This window comes from Aulonocara sp. 'chitande type north' Nkhata Bay, linkage group LG1, assembly GCF_057382095.1.
Source record: "Aulonocara sp. 'chitande type north' Nkhata Bay isolate Kocher_YH1m ecotype deep benthic linkage group LG1, A_spYH_male_GT1.1, whole genome shotgun sequence".
Taxonomy (NCBI): domain Eukaryota; kingdom Metazoa; phylum Chordata; class Actinopteri; order Cichliformes; family Cichlidae; genus Aulonocara; species Aulonocara sp. 'chitande type north' Nkhata Bay.
The window spans coordinates 4230080-4245848 of record NC_141344.1 but is presented as its reverse complement, the minus strand read 5'-3'; the positions used below and the strand labels follow the sequence as shown (position 1 = coordinate 4245848).

The following is a 15769-nucleotide window of genomic DNA, read 5'->3' as shown; positions in this document are numbered from 1 at the left end:
GCAGCAAGAGGGATGACGAAAGCAGAGCTGAAGTCAGACACACACGGCGGATTGAAGAGCGCTAAGAAGGGAATTTGATTTTTGTCAGCCTCTTTTGACTTCAAACTTCAACTGACTGCAGCGTGAAGACAAATGTCAGAGTGCAGAAGTTGTGAAATCGATGCCAGAGTTTTTTCTGTCTTAATTATAATTCTAACATATACTGAAAGTACTTCACTTCGCCAGACTCGGAGTTAACAGAGAAAAGCCAAATGGGAGTATTCTAAATGAACCCTAAGAACAAATGCTTTAGTTTAAATTAAATACCTAATTCTGGCAGTGGGTGTGTGGGATTGTAGCTTAAGAGGGGGGGGGCAGTGGGTAAAACTGGGAATAATAAGTTGTTGGACATGAACTGTGACGGCCTATTATTATTTTTAATTGAATATAGCCAACAGAGACATGCTGCCGTATTGACATGAGCCATAATTTCAAAACATAATTACGACATATTTTGTGAAGTCGCTGCAGTCACATTTGTAACTCTTTTCACTAATTTCTAATTGGATCGTACTCTTCATAAGTTTTTTTTCTCACCGCTGGAAAGTGGAAGTGCAGACTGTGGACTAATGGGACAGTAAAAAAGTTCTTAATGTGATGATCAGCTTCATAAGAGTCATGCACGAACTTGACCTACTTTTCACGAGCAATGTCAGAGACAGTATATAAAAGAAGGCGGTAGCTATGGTGGCATCACCCTCTGGTTTAAATGTGTTATGATCAGCAACATCCTGGATTTCTTAGAGCCAGAAGTGACCATATCAGCCAAGTGTAGCGAGTTTTATAGTGTTCCATATAACTTGTACACAGTTTAGTGATTCATATTAGGTGGTGGGGGGACGTCTAGCTGAAGACACCAGCTATAGCTATCTGTATCAGGAGTTACCTGCCAGTCAACACAGCCACACCTCTGTGAATTCAAACTTTACAACTGGATTGGTTATATATGTAATTTAGTGTATTTTTAAATGAACCTCTAGTGCTCATTTCAGGAAATGTAGTTTTGGATACTGCTTCACCCAGAAGTTGCCATTTGAACATTAGAAGTGATAGGAACGACGATGAAATGACCCAGATTTATCCGTTTGCCTTAATGAAAACAGACCCCGGAGACTCTTTGAACACTGTTGGAACCATTAGAGGCCTAAAAATACTTCAATGAGTGGATATATCGGAGACCTTTTTCCACTGAGTCAATAAATTGACATTTAGAAAGTTGTGGGTGAGAGTTCTGATGCAGACTAAGTACAAGCTGCTGTTACGTGAACTAAGAAGTCCCTTCAGTCCCACAGTATAAGCAGATGTTTAGTGTTCACTGTTATGTGTCAGCATGAACTTTTGAAGTTCGGCATGCGTGATGATGGATTGCCAATGCCGGTCGGTCTCTTATTTCCTTACACATGGTGCAAAGCACACAGGCAGTCTTAACCACTTCATTAACTTTTAATTTCCCATTTGAGTAAGTCAGAAAATAGAATGTAATAACTTTTGTCTGATGTTTGTTGACTGCCATGAAGAAAAAAACTAGATCACAGCAGCCTCTGTGCAATAATCCTCATTAGAGCAAATATACAGAGACAATATTGGCAATTTGGTACATTATGTTGGGGTGCATTCTTTAATAAATAACTTTTCATACACCACTTAATTCTTTGGCATACATTATTCTGTTACAGTGGTTTTGCTGCTGTTTTCGAGACTTCAGTACCAGCACCAGATTGGTTGTCAACAGAGCTAAAAAGTGCTCATATTGCAGCTCTGAAAACTAATTTCTCAACTCACCCCTCACCTATCATCCCTCTCGTTTTCTTTCTCTGTCTAGAGCTAATAGACGGGACCCCCACCTTGAAAATCAACCATGGCTCGGGCACAGTGGTGCTACAGTTGCCAGGCAACGTGAACGTGGCAGACAGGCGGTGGCATCGGCTGGATGTCCGCAGCAACAGCAAGGTGGGTCGCTCTCTCCATTTAACAGCAGCCATCAACTATTTAGCAAATAAGTTCAAATAAATTCACATCGCACTGAAAAAAATATTTTTTTTATCCAGTTTTAATGAGATTGTTTTTGTTTTTGTTTTACTTTTAAAGGCACATCTAATATTTTCATGTATTCAAAACACATGGATTTTTCTTTCTTGAATATAATTTGTTCTTACCTTTACCATACATTGCATTCACCTTCTGCAATCATGTATAAATGTCACTGTCTTTGCATTAGGGGATATGATGCAGTAAGTAAGCTGCTCCTTTAGTTGTGCAGATTGTGAGTAACAAGCCTACAGTTCATTTATTTAGGTAACATTAGCACCAGAGTGATTCTGGGTCTTTGGCCCACGTGCTAAGTGATGAATCAACCCAATGTTGGTTGAAATATACTGGCTGCTTTACTTTGTATATACATATAAATGCATGCAATGTGTTATTAATCTTGGATAAAACGACAGTAGTGCGGTCATTTTTTAAAAACTTACCAGAAATGTATTGCACAAGATAGTTAGCAGTTTTACAGGAACACCCTGCTAGTCTGCTCAGCTGTGATTGTAAAGCTCGGAGCTGAAGTCGCTCTTCTGGTTAAAATATGTGATGCACACTTTTGAAATTACCCCAAACATCAGATAAGCCCAGAATAGTCCACTAATATTCCTTCAAAATGTCCTTGTATTTAGAAGATTTAAATTGGTAATTTCTTGGGAATACTTGTTAATTTCTTAACATATAAATGCACATGACAAGTGCCATTCAAGTTGGAATTATTGTTAATTGTTTGACAGTCCAAAATAAAGACTACATGGCCAGCAGGAAGGGGATGGTCATAGCTGGACCACTGATTGTGCCAGAGTCTATAAGAAGGTGACTCTCTGGCTCCCCTGAATAGTAACCTCAGTAAACACTTATACATTTATGATCTCATTTGCTAGTTTAAAGTTTTATTTTATAGAGCATTAGTGCTCATTGGTTAAATTATTCCCCCATTTAAAAATAAAATACATAACAAAAAAGTGTCCCCATATCTCATCGAGAGGGAGAGACCAAAAATATTGACACTGAAGCTCTAACATGGGAGTTCATTGTTTTATAGGCCATGTCTCTTTTTTATTTACAGTCTTTGGGCCAAAAAATTTACACCATGTCAAACTTTTGAACTGAATGTTCTTTCTGGTATATTTGATAAAGCTGCTGATTTGTATGTATGATCTCAGAGATGAGGTTATATATTTAGTATATGTCCTAGACTTTAAGCATCGCCCATTCGGCTCCACGCAAACCTTTTTAATATTGTTATTTTCCAGGAATCTAAATGGGGAAGACGTCGTGATTAAGTATTATAAAACTGTCTGCAGTGTAGAGTACAAAGGAGGATAATTGCAGACAGATGATTGCAGTAGCCCTCTTGCAACATCTTCTGCCCCAAATAATTGCAAGTTAATTAAATTAGTGTGAAATTGGACTAAATCTTTATGTTGTTAAGATTATTCCGCATATTATTCGCCTGTCGTATATCAATGACAGTTCCTGCTTCTATTATTAGATGCTGTGACATAATGAAAGCTGCAGTGTCACTGTAGGCTTTGGGCGCCTGGCTGCATCTCAGCCTTCTTTCATCCTAGCATCCCACTTCAGTACCACTTTAGAGCACTTCAGTAAAAGCACAGGACTGAGTCACATTTTTTTACACACACGGCCAGTGTGAAGCCTTTTCATATTCAGCTCCATCAGAGGCCTCTCGAAAACCTAAAATTGAATAATTACACTTATGTCACCCTTAATTTATAAATGGCTTAATTTAGCTCATTACTCAAAGACCTGCAATGTTCCACAGACCGCCCTTCAAAAGCACACTTATTACGCTGCCTTGAGTTCAGGTTATAAGAAAGGAGACGCCGTTAGAGAGCGTTCACTCTCGCTACTCACTAGTGTGACTAAAATTTGTGTCTCATTTATGGCTTTTGCCAAACTATTCAATTCGGTAGAAAACACCAATTTTGTTCACTGTTTTTTTTTAATTTCTTTTGAATGAAAGGAAAACAGCTTCAGGCTCAGCTTCCCATCACCACACGTACAAACACAGGGAAATTTGTTCGATATTGAGAATGAGAGCAGCCAAAGGAAAGCATGCAGTGAGACTTTCGGGTAATGCGATAGCATTATTCGGAATCGCGTGAACACTAGAATGCATTCAGACTTTTGTTATTACAGCGAGGATTATTCTGCACCACAATGGTATTATTCTAAATCACATGTGAATCTATTCATTTGTCCTGAATAGTCAGCTGCGGCTTATCCAACCTGGTTGTGTGACAGCATGAGATCCAAAGCAGGAAGGACAGAGCTGTTGTTGGGAGATTTACTCTGTGATTCAGCAGCCAAGAACCAAGAGCAGTGTTTTTGTTTTTTTGTTTTCTTCAAATTAAGTAACATTTGTGAAAATGATAGATCCAAAGAACCATTGTTTCGCTGTCCTTCATTAAGAATCACATTGATAAATAAGTAAACCACGGTCTGCTAACAGGAACATGACTTGATTAAACTAAAATAAATTATTTACATAAAATCTGCAGCGTTAGCTGTTGATACAGAGTTTGTATTCATGTTTAATCATGCAAACACGTACTGTTTACGTTACTTTATCGCTGCATGTAAACCCTGTTTTAAAGTGAAATTATCATTATTATTATTAATGATGTAAATATGAGAAAAAACGTGCCAAAATCATACTCGAATGAATGATGTAGGCATCATATTTGGAATCTGTTTTCACACAGAGGTGATACCAGCAGGTGTAGAAACAAAACAACACATAAATGCTGTTCTATGCTGCCTGGTGTGTTTGTTAATCATCTGTAGTGAGTGTTATCCAAATCACAGAGTATTCTTCTTTTAACTGATTTATAACTTTCAATATCTGACAGAAAATAGAATTGGTATTACCAAGCATAATGACATTTTTTCTGTGTGTTCCTGACGTATGTCTGAAAGCTTTTATCGTGGATGTGTGAAAAGTAAGTTAAAGGTGTTGTTTTAGCACACTGATGACTGAAACTGTGCTGGCACATACGGGCTTTTTATCCAGCCGAGTAATTATAATGATTTCAGCGCCAACTTTTTTGGAAGGTTAAGGCAATGGACCAGATTTCCCCCAAAAATTATTTTCAGCCCTCTTACATGCTTTATTCTTTTTTTTCCTGTGATGTGAGCCATCGGGTAGCTGTGTGTTTGGGTTAAAACTTTACTAATTACCACAGGAAGGAGGAGGCATGTTTACTGAGAGGTAAACAGCAGATGGAATAAAGAGTCTAGTTTTTTTTTTTTTTTCATCATTGTTTTTATTGCAGATTTTCCTTTAACACGACAGTGTCTCGACAGTAGACACAGAACAACAAAACAGTACAAACACAAAACGTACACAACAGCTCTTAAATAAGGCATAATACAAGATACAAAATACAAAATATAACATACAAGAGGTGGTGAGTCAGTCTTACAGCGCCCGGGTAGTGATCACGTGTGTAGTAGTCCTTTGAATAAGATAGCGGAAAGGTCCGGTCCAATATAGTCCAAAAAGGGGTGCCACATCCCATAGAACTGACCCACACTGTGGTGTATAACGTGTGTGAGGTATTCCAGAGGAATCAGTTCAAAAACTATTTTGCGCCAGCCACAGACAGTGGGAGTCCTATCGTTGATCCATTGTAAGAGGATATTTTTCCTGGCTGCAAATGTTAGAGTGTTATACAATCTTTTGTTGGCCGCCGCTTTTAGGCGGTCACTTGGAAGACCTAGAATCAGGGACAAAGGGTCCATCTCTATATCAACGTGGAAGATTTTCCCCAGTTCACCTGTAATGTCAGCCCAGTATTCTTGAAGCTTATAACAGGACCAAAAACAGTGAGTTAAAGTCCCTACATCAGTTTTGCACTTAAGACACACAGGGGAAAGAGAGCGGCTGAAGAGGTGTCTGCGGTGAGGGGATACGTGTAATCTGTGTAAAATCTTAAATTGGATTGCTCTTGTCCGAGTACAAATTGAAATCCTTTTTGCGAGAGACCAAACGGTATCCCACTTATCTTCATCTATGGTTACCGACAGTTCCCTCTCCCACACACCTCTAATCCCCTGCGCATCAGTGGTAGTCAAAGCATTAAGCACATGGTAAAATGAACTCAGAGACACCGTCAGCTGTTGCCCAAACAAAACCCTCTCAACATCAGATACTTCAGGGTGCTCAGCAAGGGTTGTATTGTGAGTGATATAGTGTCGTATTTGCAAAAAACGAAAGAAATCCTGTCTAGGCAAGCCGTAACTGTTGGTAAGCTGTTCAAACGACATGAGTTCACCACCCGAGAAAAGGTCACCAAGAGACTTAATATTCTTATCAGACCATCGTTGAAAGCCGGGGTCCAAAGAACCCGGAGGGAAAGCAGGGTTATTCATTATAGGGGTAAAGGTTGATGTTATTCTCGATCTTCCCTCAAGACGGCGGACAATTCGCCACGCTTTTAGGGTGTTGATTGTTACAGGATTTGTACAAAGGGCCTTAATTCCGTTAAAATCATTACAAAATAATAGATCGCTCAGTTTGCATTGTGACAGAGCTGTCTCAATATCCGACCAGATTGAGGTTTTACCCCTGACCCAGTCGCTCACAAATCTTAAATGGGCAGAAAGCTGATACAATCTAATATTAGGTAGATCCAAGCCGCCCCTGGAGCTTGGCAGATGCAACACTGCCATCTTGAGTCTGGGTCTGCGCTTGTTCCAGATGAAAGAGGTGAGCCAACCATTTATGTCCTTCAGTACTCTCTTAGAGAACAAGACGGGGATCATTTGGATAGGATACAATAGCCTGGGCAGCACATTCATTTTGATCAGGGCAATGCGTCCTAGCCAGGAGACAGGAAGTGACGCCCACCGCTCTAGGTCCTGTTTGAGTTTGCCAAATAAGGGTGTGAAGTTGGCTTTGTACAATTGGTCGAGAGACGGGGTAATAAAGATCCCCAAATACACAAATCCATTAGGAGACCATTTAAAAGGAAAGGAAGGAACAGTAGCCGGCATTGTGAAAAGAGTACCGAGAGGCATGGCCTCTGACTTAGCCAAATTGATTCTATAGCCAGAGAAATGGCTAAACCTGTCAATCACCTCAATGAGACTGGGTACGGATGTTACAGGGTTAGTCAAAAGAATCAAGATGTCGTCCGCGTATAAGGTTATTTTATGACACAGCTGTCCAATCTCTAAACTACGTATTGTGGGCGTCGCCCTTATGGCCTCAGCAAGAGGCTCTATGGCCAGAGCGAATAGAAGGGGCGATAAGGGGCAGCCCTGCATAACTCCCCTATGAGTGTTGAAGTAATCAGACCTAAGTCCATTAGTCAGGACTGCTGCCTGTGGATTATTGTAGATAACTTTGACCCATTTTATAAAATTCTCCCCTAAGCCGAATTTGCCCAGAGTATACAACAAATAAGACCACTCAATTCTGTCAAATGCTTTCTCCGCATCGAGAGAAAGCACCAGGCCGTCAATAGATTTTTGCTTGAAAGCTACAATAGCGTTCAGTAAGCGTCTAACATTGGTGGCTGAGTTTCGACCCTTTATAAAGCCTGTCTGGTCCTCCCTTATCAGCACAGGTAAAAAAATTTCTAAGCGGGTGGCCAGAATTTTAGAAAGCAGTTTCCTATCTACATTCAAGAGGGCTATAGGTCTATAGGATCCGCACAAATCAGGACACTTCCCTTTCTTTAGAATTAGGGAAATGTTGGCTTCCTTCAGTGTCTGCGGGAATTCACCCGTAATGAAGGAGTGGTTGAACATATCAAGAAGCGGTTCCACAATAATATCCCGAAACTGTTTATAAAATTCACAACAGAAGCCATCAGGCCCTGGCGACTTTCCACTTCGCAGTGATTTAATAGCCTTAAACACTTCGGTCTTAGTTATAGGGCTGTTAAGGGCAGTCTTCTGTTCCTCTGACAAATTTGGTAAGTCGAATTGGGTGAAGAAATTATGCATCAGCTGCACCCCCTCCGGGACTTGTTGAGAAGAGTACAAGGCTTCGTAGAACTTCTTAACACAGTCATTTATCAGTTTGTTTTCATATATCTTGTGGCCACCTTCATCAGATATCACTGCAATGGTATTCGATTCTGCGCGCTTCTTAACATAGTACGCCAGACATTTACCGGCCTTATCTCCATGCTCGTAGAACCTCTGTCTGGTGTATTTAAGTTTCTTCTCTGCATCTCTCGTAAGAAGGCAATTCAGCGCTGACCTGAGTGCGGTTATTTCTTGCCATAATGGTGGTGATGGGGAGGCAATATATGTTTTCTCCTTATCCATCAATTCGCTCTCTAAAGATTTTTGTTCCTCCATCCGTTGTCGCTTCTTTGTCGCAGAATACGAAATAATTAGGCCCCTCGCATAAGCTTTGCATGTTTCCCACAAAACAGAGGCAGTAGTAGCTGAGGGGGTGTTGATATCCAAAAACGCTTTAAATTCTGCAGAGAAGTGAGAGGTAAATTCCTCATCCTTAAGAATAATGGTATTAAGCCTCCAGTGGCGGGACCTATGAAGCGCAGCTTTAAGATCGAGATCCATGATTACCCTAGCGTGATCTGAGATGATTATACTTGTTATGTCGCACGATACTACTGAACCTAAGTCAGTTTTCGGGAGAAAAAAGTAATCAATTCTAGTTTGGGACCTATGCGGAGCCGAAAAAAATGTGTATTGCTTATCGGAGGGGTGAGTATATCTCCAAGCATCCACAAGTCCAAGCTCGTCGCATAGAGCATGAAGCGCTTTGGCCTGAGGAGAAGGAGTTGCAATGCTGTGTGGAAATCTGTCCATAAGCGGATTTAACATTAAGTTGAAATCACCACCAATAATAACGGTAGAGTTAGGAAGAAATGGGGCTAATTCCAGAAACATTTTGGTAAGAAAGGTAGTTGGGTGGGCAGGTGGAAAATAAACATTCAGTAATAAGATATTTTGGCCTTGCAAAATCCCTTTGACTATCACGTAGCGGCCCTTCAGATCCTTAACGCAATCAGTTACTACAAAAGGTACATTTTTCCTAATCAACACTGCCACTCCTCTACTTCTTGTAGTGAAGGATGAAAAAAACACTTGTCCATATAATCCTTGTTGCAACTTCAAGTGTTCATTATTATCAAGATGTGTCTCTTGTAACATAGCAACATCTACACCGTCCTTTCTTAGACAAGTAAATATCTTCCTCCTCTTAATAGGGCTGTGAACCCCTCGTACATTCCAGGTGCATATTCGCAGCCTACTCATTATTAGACTTATTCATGTATCACACAAAGCATATTGAGCCAAAGGGTTCACCACACCCTGGTTGAAAAAATAAATAAATAAAATAAAAATAAAAAAGGCATGAAAGAGCTGTGTGACGGAACATTCAAAGAACAGTGATTTGGCAACAGCCCTACTAAACATGTAGGGAAAAACCAATCTCCTCCTGCCCGTCGGGAAAGCCGAAGGGCATTGCACGCGCGTAACTCACGCCTACCCATAGACGAAAACACAGTCCGTCCGGTGCCCGATGGGGTGGAAGATTTCACCTGGTCGCTTATAAGCAGCGAGGACGAAAAAAAAAAAAAAAAAAGAGTCATATACGCCTAGATTCGGCAAGTACTCACACCGGTTAATTAAGGCATAGTGTGAAGAAAAGGAGTACTCCGGTGGTTACGGGGATTCAGGGCAGCGAGTCCGCGTAGGACGCAGCTGCCTCCGGTGTGTTAAATCTCTTCTCCTTGCCGTTGGCAAACAGCCTCAGTGTGGCGGGGTAGAGAAGCGCATAATCCACATTCTTCTTCCTCAGGCAGCTTTTCACCTCGTCGAAAGCCTTGCGTTTCTTGGCTACCGCCGCTGAATAATCATTAAAGAAGGAGACTTTGATCCGACTTGTTGGTTGGTTCGGCTGCGTAGCCAGGCGCCGAGCTGCGGCCATCACACGTTGTTTATCAGCAAAGTTGTGAAGCTTCATAATGATGGGTCTGGCGCGCTGGCTGGGGCCCGGCCTCGGTGCTAGAGAGCGGTGAGCGCGGTCTAGTTTGATCTTCCCATTTTTAGTTGTGAGCTCGAGATAGGAGGGGAGCCATGACTCCATGAAGGCGACAACATCATTTCCCTCCGTGCCCTCGGGAAGCCCGACCAGGCGAAGGTTACATCTGCGGCTGCGGTTCTCTAAATCGTCCATGTGGTCTGCCATGTCAGTTACTTGTTTTTCGAGTCGAGCCACTTTCGCCTGCAATGCACCTGCCGTGTCTTCCACGCCTGAAATCCGTATCTCGGCGTCTCCCACCCGTGTCGCCAGAGCCTGGATCCGAGACGTCTGTTCACGGATTGCGGCCAGCACAGTATCAACTTTAACATCCAATAAAGTTGTAATGCTGTCAGTTATCTTACTCAGAGCCGCAAGGATATTCGGGTCGATATCACTCCCAGTTTCCTCAGCGTCAGCGGAGATTTCTGTGTCGCTGGCGTTAGCTTCTTCAGGCTCAGCCGCCATAGGACCCACAATGTCGCTAGCTTGCACAACCGGAGCTGTCTTTTTCTTAGACCTGACGTTAGGCATTTTAGAAAAATAGTCGTCCAGACTCATTATAGAGTTACTCCCACGCACATTTGTAACGTTTCACCAGGTGAACACGTATTTTAGACGGATAATCGGGGGACCTCACCGGAGCACAGCGAGACGGGTGTTCGCGCTACGACGCCATCTTGCCAACCCCATAAAGAGTCTAGTTAACTGGAATAAGCTGCTGTGGCTTCTGCTTAATCGCATTCTTGTTAAGGCAAGTCCACATGTTTAAGTTGTCATGCAGCAGAGCAGTGCAGCATGCACTAATGAAAGAAATATGAGTCAGATGCCGTTCTCACCATGGTAATAATGCTGAAAGTACGCTCGTTACAGTTCAGAGAAATGACTTATTTGTGATTTATTGAAGCATTATTTGAGTACATCATGCGCTGGTTTGTTTTCTCTGCAGGAAGTACGTTTCACCCTGGATCGATGCTCAGGGGCAGCGGTGAAGGAACTGGTGGGTAGCTGGTTGACCTCTCAAGACCACTCTTCCTGTGAAGTGATGGGTGTTACGCCTAACACCGACAGGTAAAAAGAAGCACCTGAACAGATGCGTGCACACCACAGACTTTCTCACTGCCTCAGACTTGGTTTGCTTGTAATTTGGCCCATGTGTTAGCAGGCTACCATTTTTCAACAAGACTGCAAAAAAGAAAAAGTGTCCTTCAAAGTTCGATTCTGCTGCTTTCATGGTGGCTTGATTCTACTTCTGAATGCTCCCCAGCAGTGGTTGGTTGTTAGTGCTGGGTGACCGTCTCCACCGAAGAAAAAGCTAAATCACAAACATTTGCAGTTTCTTTAAGTCTTGTCACTTTGCATGGTGAAAGTTACAGCTGCGTTGGTCATTTATTTTATAATGAGAACTAAATATTACGCTGTAAAATGAACGTATAGCCGGATGAGACTGTATGCTCTCTCTTTGCCATAAAACCTCAGAATTATTTTTGCAAAAGTAACAACGAATTTAACCCAAAAAGAAATTATACACCAGATTTAATAGAAACTGTTTGTGTTGTCTTTTATGAGTTTATATACAGAACATGTGATTAAAAAAACAAAAACATATTTGTTTCATGATAAAAACTATGAAAATCTACCAGTAAGCTTTATTGTAATTGTAAAAATGATAATTATTCAAAACTATTTGGCTCAGTGTCACAAAATCTACAACATTTACATTTAAGAAAATGCGACATCCCATTGTTTATATGGGATGTCGCATGCATATATACATTTAAGCCACAGACCTTTTTTGTGCCACAGACCAGTTTAATGTCAGACAATATTTTCACGGACCGGCCTTTAAGGTGTCGGCGATAAATATAACAAAATAAAATGATACGACCAAGACAAAAATTGTGGTATTTTGTAAATATAATAATAAACGTGAATTCACTTTATTAGCAGCGTCATCCTGAAATGCGGCAACAACATTGAGAGTAACATCCTCCTCTCTGCCCCTTAATGCTCTCTGGTCGCTATGGTAACGCGTAAATATTTCTTTAAAAATATTAAATATTTTTTTAAAAAGACACAACTACAACACGGGAAAACACCCAGAGAAACCGAGTTAACGATAAAAACCCTGAAAACCATAAATTTCACACCCGAACCTCAGCTCTCGTGGCCTGGGATCAGTCCGTGGCCTGAGGGTTGGGGACCGCTGATTTAAGGAACTGCAAATGTAAAGAACTGTCCAAAGTTTTGCAGTTAGCGTTGCAGCCCCATAGACCATCGAAGTATGGTATTAATATTAACAACTAATTTTACTGTTTGGCTGTAATTGTAGTGCTCTTATCAGCGTTCTATGTTTACCAAATGATTGTTGCCATTCCCCTGCGTCTGCCTGCTGTTTGGACGGGGTTGTAGCCCCAAAAACATTAACTTAGATGAAAAATACTCTTGCTGCTGGACAACGAACGTCTATCCTCTGAGATTCTTCCACAGACTGTGGATACTCGTGACAACACCGACAATCAGAGATGGAGAATAAGATTGTTGTTGTTGTTTTAGAGCAGCAACTTCTCTTTCATAAAGAGACAGAAAAAGAAAATAAGGGGCATCCAGAAAAGTAAAAAGAAGATTTACGCCACATTTTAATTAGGCGACTTAGCAGAATGAACCAGCAGATTTTGTTTGCTGATAACATGTTCGATTTCCTATTTTGAACTGCAAACGGCTGATTAAAATAAGACTGTTAAGTGCTAAAGCAGCAGGTTCAGGCTCTTTCTCATTGCTGCAAAGTCTTATAGTTTTCTGTTTCATCCTTCCTTGCTTTTTGAATGCTTCTGTCACGCTGTGTGTTTTAGACACCTGAACATGAGTCAGGTGCTTCAGCTCGGCGGTGTGAACGAGGACATCCCATACATCTACCCCCAGCTTCAGCACAAACACTTCACCGGCTGCGTCCGTAACCTCATCGTGGACAGCAAGGTAACACACTTTATAATACAATGGCACGCACGCACACCCATACATAACCACACAACCATTAGCACACCAGTATGCAAGCAAAGTTAAACTCACACCTGCACTCCAGCTGATAAATGGATTAATAACAGGCTTCGACATTCACAGTCCCCTTGTGCCATGTGAGAGATGGGTTTTTATGCTTTTAACTGTAATCTCAAAGAAATTTCAAATGTTACACACATGCACTTTAAGAGTGAAATGGAATATGAACCTTTCCCCTCCTACCCAGTCTGACATCAAATCGAGACTTTCAAGTAACCAGCTCTGCCGGAGTTAAAAAGTCAAGGACTCTATACTCAGCCATGACAATCTGAGCCCAGCCCCAACAAAATCCAAATCATTTCTGTATGAACACAGGCTTCTCTTATGATAGCCTCGTGTGAACCTGCAGTCTTCTGAAGCCTGAAATTTTGGTTAAAATTGCACGTTTTGCTACAATTTTTGGTTATGAATCAAATAAAGCTGTGACTGCTAAATTTTGCTCCTGTCCATCTAAAACTGCTGAGCCTCGGCTGCTTTAACTGGTATTTAGACATAAATGTCAGGCTTTTCAGACTGGATTGCCAAAGATTGTGTGAGATGTGGGTTCCCTGATAATCAAAACTCACATGGCAGAAAATTAGAAATTAAATGGGTCTGCTTGGAAGATGTTTGACTTTCAGCTCCAAATAGGTTATGTGTTACCTATTAAACTTTTTTAAATTACCTTTGTTACTCGCTGCTTGTGATAATGTCACATTCTCACTCTGCATCTGTTCAATAGTGGCATTTATGATTCAGACTTCGTTTAAACTGTCCTCCACAGTTAGATGTGTTTTCAATCTGGTGGAAAAATGTCATCAGAATTTTGGGCAATATTGTCTTAATATCTGAAGGTAACAGGGGGCATAGGATACTTGGGTAGGGTGGTGCAGACAAGGATTGTGGAGTGTGTCTCACATGTGCAACTGTTGGGTAGTGCTAGTCCATCTCTATCATGGCATGTCTTCAGGTGCTGAAGGGTGCCCCAGGTTGTAGATGGCTTGTTTACCTTGGGAGGCCTGTGTTGTATTCAAAGGGTGAGCAACTAAACTCTTAACACCAACCGACATCTTCGTTGCGCCCTGCTGGAAGGAGGTGGGCCAAACTGATCCAGAGACGAGCACAACTAGAGGCATCTGTTAATAACCACCACAGTTAAACTTCCTCTGTATAGATTTTGTTGGTAGCAGACCTTTCATCATCTTTCCTGGAGGTGAAGCTAACTTGGATTGAGTTTGGGGTTAGTGGAGGTAAAGCTGTAAAGAAAAGGTGTGCACTTGATTTCTAACATTGTATAAAAGATTTACATAGGCAACTTGTTCTCTCATATTGGTTTCTGGGGTATGCAATAATGTGAGGGTGTCGGCTGCCACCTTGTTAGTGGTCAGATGTTACCATATTTAGATAATACGGTAGCTATGGTTGCTGGCTAACGTAGCTAGTGCAGCTAGCTAATGTAGCTAGTGCGGTTAGCAAGCTGCATCACACAGACAGACAGCCATGTTATGTGTCAGATAGCTCTCAGTCAGTTCAGTGACTCCAGTAAAGAGAAGCAATCCCTAAAAATAGCCATTCACCTATAGCAGCCAATCAAATCATAGCTTTGTAACAGGGAAGTCTGCAGGTAGACTCACTTTTGTAGGCAGTTTCAATGTCCATTAGGGGAATTTTGCAGTTGTGGCACTTTGGCGTGTGCGTCAGAGGTTACCGTTTGGACAAAAGGAAAGACTCACTTTAAAAACAAAGGAAATAGTAATTTCTTTATTCCAATTATCCTTTTTATCTTTTTTCATGATTGCTGGAAGCCAACAGTGTTTTTAAAATCAAATAAAATCACCCAGTTCTGTTTTGACTGCATGTTGCAATCTGCTGCAGCTACTAATTTAAATTAAGTGAGAGAAGTGAACAACGGGCTAGGGTTGCCAACCGTCCCTTAAAATACGGAATCGTCCCGTATTTAGAAACAAAAGTACACGTCCCGTATTGAGCTAATAAGGGACGCACTTTGTCCCGTAATACAGTGAGAATCAAAAGTAGTCTATAAATGTTAATGGAATTAACGCTTTGTTGGAAAGCATAATTCCCAGCCCCTCTCCTGCTTTGTGACCAATGAGCTGACAGCACACTTATGACAATTCGAGTATGACAATTCAGATTACCGCTCATCTCATTGGTCGATGAAAGGTCGCTTACGGAGAAAATACCGGAAGACAACAGATGACCACAACAACAAGCATGGCCAACAGGGAAACAAACGCCGACACTGCGGTGCAAGTCTCGGATGACAGTACACCTAAAGCTGGGCAGACACTGTGCGATTTTCAGTCACGTTATTCAGCTCCTGCTCAAACTGCACGATTGACTCGCAGGGGTTAGAAGTTGGTAGGTCACGATGCAGGTCTCACACTATACCACCCGATGCTCTGATGCGACCTGAGTGCTCACACTGTGCCTCCATAACATGAAGGTTATAACAGAAAATCTGTCGCTCGCTCTCTCTGTCTTTCACTCACACAGACACACCACCACCATCAACTTTGCTAAATTGCTAATGAAAAACATTGATCAGGCAGCTGTGATTGAGCAGCAGTGTCGATCCAACTATTTTCACGGTTGTTGTGGTCG

At 41.5% G+C, this 15769-nt stretch overlaps 1 protein-coding gene across 1 annotated transcript in view; it reads left to right on the top strand.

Moving 5' to 3' along the window:
• LOC147338539 (neural-cadherin-like) overlaps positions 1-15769 on the top strand; it is a 326059-nt gene that overhangs the window by 235435 nt on the left and 74855 nt on the right. Inside the window, exons 28-30 of the mRNA XM_086300701.1 lie at positions 1862-1989; positions 11058-11179; positions 12961-13084. Coding sequence (XP_086156827.1) covers positions 1862-1989; positions 11058-11179; positions 12961-13084 — 374 coding nt within the window. The remainder of the gene's footprint in view (positions 1-1861; positions 1990-11057; positions 11180-12960; positions 13085-15769) is intronic.